Source organism: Periophthalmus magnuspinnatus, chromosome 20 (assembly GCF_009829125.3).
Source record: "Periophthalmus magnuspinnatus isolate fPerMag1 chromosome 20, fPerMag1.2.pri, whole genome shotgun sequence".
Lineage (NCBI taxonomy): Eukaryota > Metazoa > Chordata > Actinopteri > Gobiiformes > Gobiidae > Periophthalmus > Periophthalmus magnuspinnatus.
In genome coordinates, this window is record NC_047145.1 from 2,400,844 (window position 1) to 2,406,571 (window position 5,728).

The window sequence follows — 5,728 nt, forward strand, 5'->3', positions numbered from 1 at the left end:
ATATATATATATATATATATATATATATATATATATATATATATATATATATACATGTGTGTGTGGGTGTGTGGGTGTGTGTGTGGGTGTGTATGTGTGTGTGTGTAATGGAAATAAATGGAGCTTTGAGCGAAACAAAGTTCGATGGACAGTGGAGAATTGAGGCATCGTGAAAGAGCTGCGATGTTTAAAGAACGGACTGTCAATGGGGTTTTTACATAATCAACATATATATTGTTGTGTGGTATAGGTTTTACAATTTTCTTGTATTTCTTTGTGTTTTCTACTATTTTCTACTATTTGTTTGCTTACTCATATACTGTTGTTTTTAACCTTTGCCTCTGTTAATTACAATATGATTATTATGTAATACTGGAATGGGTCACCCTTACTTAGCTAAAATAGCATGGCCGCTGCAGCAGGGCCGGTGAGGAGTCTTTTTCCAGCGTAAGATTGCTGCTGCTACTGGTTTTCATCCTCACCATTATAGTTAAGAAGCTAAGTAATCAATTGATTGTCATTAATAGTGAGACTTTGGTCTCAAAGGGGGGAATATGTGGTTTCTGTCCTGCCATTTGTCATCAGATCCATGTGCTCCTTTTTAAGGGTCAGGGCACAGAGGTGACAAAGATCACAGGCTCACACTGAGAGATGTGCAACATCCTGTAATTAAGTCTTGGGATTTAAAGCCTGAAAAACAAGATGTGTGAAGGGGGCGTTCTATAGTTCTGTAGACTATAAATGTAGGTGAATCTCTTTGTTCGGGGCCTTTCTCACATTGGCTCAGAGAATACCCAGACTCTGTCTGTGATTGGCATATACTCTGTATTTGTAATAAATAGCATTACACTATCAGAGCTTGTCTTTTGGGTTATTTCCTGAACACATCCCACCCTGGACCACCGGGCTACTACTAAAGGTGAGCTGCTGTATGCAAATTAAACTACAGACACACCCGGGCACACCTAGTGAGACCATACAGGAAGCACAGTGCCGCACAGTGGCTGGTGGTGCAAACATCCTCAACATGGCTCTTACAGGTTGATATGCACATTTTTAACCAAACCACGTTTATTACACGTTCCTTGCACATTCATGCTTGGTCCCTAATAGTAATGAATATCTGTTTTTGGCGTCTTATTAAAATAAAATTTTCATAATACTGATGAACTATTTAACAGTACATGAGAAGTTGGAGTACGGATTAGTGCAACATTACTTGTAGTTAATACACCTGAAGGGACAGACTTAAGAGAATGTATTCACACATCTGAGTGTGTAGCATAAATTACTGGAACTGAAAAAAATCCTTCAACATGTTTATACTGAGTCTGTGTATCATCCAGTCAGAATTAGTCATTTATTTGATCAAATAACAAGTTTATATCAATTCAAAAACCATAACATATGAGCTATATCATTGGCTTGATTGTAGACAGCAGAGGATTAAGCCACAAAATGAAGCTATTCCCTGACTCTCTGATCAGACAGACAGAATATTCAAAGGCTCAAGACTCATTAAAACACAGTTAGGCCTACTGATATTTGCGCTCTTGAGCATTAGCATAGCATAAAGCTCCAACAGAGGCCAATATTTAGTTTAGGCTCAATAATAATGTCCAGTTGCAGATGTGATCTAAACGTCCCTCTACTGCAGTACCACGGGCGACCAGTGTGCGGCAGCAACACGCCACTGGTAGCACCGGAAAGAGCTAGTTTTTACCAAGACAACCAGCTAGGAGGGAAAAGAGAGAGAAAACAGAAAAAGTGACAAAACCAAACGGTTTGTAAAATGTCCAGAGGCCAAAATCTGAGAGCTCTGGTGCAGGAGCGTCTGACTGCGGCTGCTGAAGACATATATGTGCTGTTTGAAAGAATCACAGCAGAATATGAGGAGGAACTGTGTCGCTGCAAACAGGAGAACGAGAGAAAGCAACGGCTCCTGGACTCGACTCTGAGCCCGAGAGTCGTGCTGACCAGAGCCGGTAAGTCTAATGTGTCCAAGCCACGTGTTAAAGCGTCTCTGTGAAATGAGGGGAAAAAGGAAATGTCTACGTCCATAGACACGCATTAGCAACAACAATACAAGTATAAAAGAGCCGTGCAACAGCCCGATAAGCTGATGCTAAACACATCCATCACATTATAGTATGTGAACACTTTTGAATGAACGCTAAGGTTTGTATTTAGCATCTTCAAATCTCCATTGGTTTAACATTAGGGGAACTGAATATTCTGTGTGACGACACAATCCTGATCTCAAAAGGTTTGGATTTGGATTAAATGGACAACTTGGACAAATAATATGTATGTTTGTGTATGTGTTAGTGATGAGGCCTCGTTTCGGCACATTCCCTAAACTGTATTGATACTGTGCCTTACTGTGTTGCTGTGCTCTATACTGACACCTGTTGGATCTTAAGGTGTACATCATTGCAGGCAAGACACACTGATTCAATGACCTAGTCATACTTGTATACAGAATATTATTGAAGTTATTTTATTTTCTATGGTAATATTTTATATCTTATGTAAAAATTTAAGTGAAAGTGTTGGGAATGTAATTTACCAATTTAAATGTCATAGAAATTGCAAAGATTAGACTAGCTAGAGGCTTGATGTTCAAAAATAATAAAACACACATTAATATAGCAATTATGAAGGAGCTGTTCAATGTCTGTTTACCTCATTTTCATGCTTTGTTCTGTAATGCCTGAGCACTGAGGAGGTGCTTTTATTGATCTATGACAGCTCTGTTGAACAGATGTGGCATTTAACCTTCATAAAATGAAATAATTTATACTGAGAGTCACGTTGCTGGGTTGTTTTTTGTTTTGTTTTTTTCTGATAACTCAAGTGGAAACAAGGAAATACAGTTACCTTATTTGCTGTTAAAAGATCAAAATGATCCCACAGCGGAATTTTGTTGACGTAGAAGGGGAAGTTTTTTATATATATATGTTTCTTTTGGAAGGGTAATTTTCTTTTTTTTAATAGTGATTCACCCCATTGACAGATGCAGATGCTTTTAAACACAGTTTGGCGCGTCGGAGAGGAGCGAAACAGCAGCAGTAGCAGACTTATTCTTAAAGCAACAAGCTGTTGCTGGATCCATCACTATTATGTGTAATATGTGTAATCCTCATCTTTGTTTGCCCATTGTCTCCTGCAGGTGTTCACATGTCCTCTCTGAGTCCTGGTTTCACTCTGAAACAGGAAATCCCAGAGACTCCACAGATTAAAGAGGAGACAGAAGAAGAGCACATCAAACAGGAGGAAGAGGAGCTGCACATGTGAGTCCCATCACTTTCAACACGATTTATTATAAAATATGATCTGATTAAAAATACATCTGAATTCAGGGACATTTAAGAATAGCCAGAAGTATAAAGTGCTGATTGAATCCCATGTACAGGGTTAGCAGGTTTTATACATAAGAATACTTTATGTAAACACAGAGACTGACTTGTCCTCAGAGGGAAATTGTTCCAAACTGTCTGTTTTTGATTTATGTAAATTTAATTTGATTTTATTCAGGTCTGTCCCTGAGTTCAATGATGGCTGTGTGAAAACAGAAGAGTCCTCACTGCCTCAACGAAAAGAAACTGATCACAGAAGGGACACGCAGAGAGAGGACATCAGCTCAGAGACATGGGTCCACAGAGAGGACACACAGGGAGAGGACACACAGGGAGAGGACATCAGCTCAGAGACATGTGTCCACAGAGAGGACACGCAGGGAGAGGACATCGGCTCAGAGACACTTGTCCACCCCGAGACTGAAAGAGACACGGAGCACTCTTCTGACATTGACAGTGATGAAGACTGGCGTGCTCCAATCGACTTTTCAGCTGCACAGATGGAGACAGAGGCGGATGGAGACCTCTACAACCACGTCCAGATCAGAGCAAAAAGCACCACTGCACCAAACTCAGGTCTATCCCCTAAATACAAGTTTGCACCAGAGACCAGAGCCACAGTGGACAATGGGGACATGTCAGGAACAGCCGAAGGAGCTGCAGGGGAGAAACACCAGTGCTCTGTTGGTAAAAAGAGATTTGACTTAAAAAACAATTTAGAAAGAGTTGACAGAAGAGAGAAACCTTACAGCTGTTATGTCTGTGAGAAAGCATTTACTCAAAAGATTCATCTCACACTACACATGAGAACACACACAGGAGACAAACCTTACAGCTGTTGTGTTTGTGAAAAAGCATTTACTCAAAAGAGTTCTCTCACAGACCACATGAGAACACACACAGGAGACAAGCCTTACAGCTGTTCTGTCTGTGAGAAAGCATTTTCTCAAAAGATTACTCTTACACTACACATGAGAACACACACTGGAGACAAACCTTACAGCTGTTCTGTCTGTGAGAAAGCATTTACTCAAAAGATTACTCTTACACTACACATGAGAACACACACTGGAGACAAACCTTACAGCTGTTCTGTCTGTGAGAAAGCATTTACTGTAAAGAGTTATCTCACGCTACACATGAGAACACACACAGGAGATGGGACTTACAGCTGTTCTGTCTGTGAGAAAGCGTTTACTCGAAAGAGTTATCTCCCAAAGCACATGAGAACACACACAGGTGACAAACCTTACAGTTGTTCTGTCTGTGAGAAAGCATTTAGTTTAAAGTGTACTCTCAGAAATCACATGAGAACACACACAGGAGACAAACCTTACAGTTGTTCTGTCTGTAATAAACGATTTACCTTCAGCAGTGGTCTGAAAACACATATGAGAACTCACTCAGAAGAGAAATAGATTGAACAGAGTGTGACTGAAAATAAGAATGATATTCTGTTATAGTATATTGTACTGTTAAGAAAATAAATGTTTGTGCTTAATATCTGTGTAATGACTGAGCCTATTCACTTTAAACTAAAGCATCTTATGTAATATTGTTATGTTTGTGGAGCCACGGTTGACCAACAACTACATTTCTAGTTTGAAATGTGTATAGTTTATATCCATTATATTCTCTTTCTCTCTCTCTCTTCCACTCTCATGGCACACACTCAAATACGTGCATGAAACTTTCCCTCTCTCTTAAAAAGGGGGAAAGCTGAGGATCCATCCTGAACAGATGCCACCTCAGCTCCTCTCGATGTGGGAGATCTACTCTGAGCTCCTCCTGTGTGACCGAGCTCCTCAGCCTGTTTCTAATGCCAAATGACACGCTGGATGTTTTCATCTAGTCACATGTGGGCAGAGGTGTAGAGTATCCAAAACATGTAAGTAAGAGTAACATTACTTCAAAATAATATTACTCAAGTAGAAGTAGTGGTAAGAGTAGAAAAGTATTTGAGAAAATGACTACTCAAGTAAAAGTAACTGACAAAACATTAAATAAAATACAAAATCTGGAATTTCAATGGACAGAAACAAAAATAAGACAAATTAAAGCCGCAAGCGGCATCGAACGGCCCTCGCGGGCCGTGCTTCGCACTCGGCCGACCCGGCACTCCCTGTGGGTGGCGCTAACGCACCACTTGTCCCTTCTTTATTGCGGCTTTGGGCTGCACTTGTCACAAACAAGTCAAAACACATGTGAAGTGCTGATGCACAAAATGCAAAAACATGGGTTTTCCAGGCATCGCCATGGCAACACCGTGCAAAATACAAACTTGGCCCCTCGGACTTTTTTGACGGGGACAACCTGAAGAATCACCGTGCCAAATTTTGTGTTCGTCGTTGACGATAATAAGTTGTTAT

The 5,728-nt window shown here is 40.3% G+C and overlaps 1 protein-coding gene across 1 annotated transcript; it reads left to right on the top strand.

Annotated features, from left to right (window-relative positions):
• Positions 1–1,721: 1,721 nt before the first annotated feature.
• On the top strand, positions 1,722–4,858 carry LOC117388649 (zinc finger protein 567-like). The gene is made up of 3 exons (XM_055230095.1): positions 1,722–1,985; positions 3,173–3,293; positions 3,538–4,858. Exons 1-3 carry the CDS (start codon positions 1,793–1,795, stop codon positions 4,775–4,777), a joined length of 1,554 nt encoding a protein of 517 aa, XP_055086070.1. The 5' UTR covers positions 1,722–1,792; the 3' UTR covers positions 4,778–4,858.
• The last annotated feature ends 870 nt before the right edge of the window (positions 4,859–5,728 follow it).

What these genes read in the sequence shown, in the direction of transcription:
- LOC117388649 (XM_055230095.1), top strand. Translation starts at nt 1,793, where the DNA reads ATGTCCAGAGGCCAAAATCTGAGAGCTCTGGTGCAGGAGCGTCTGACT. An exon ending in AGTCGTGCTGACCAGAGCCG is followed by an intron (nt 1,986 to 3,172) that starts GTAAGTCTAATG and finishes TGTCTCCTGCAG; the next exon opens with GTGTTCACATGTCCTCTCTG. An exon ending in GAGGAAGAGGAGCTGCACAT is followed by an intron (nt 3,294 to 3,537) that starts GTGAGTCCCATC and finishes GATTTTATTCAG; the next exon opens with GTCTGTCCCTGAGTTCAATG.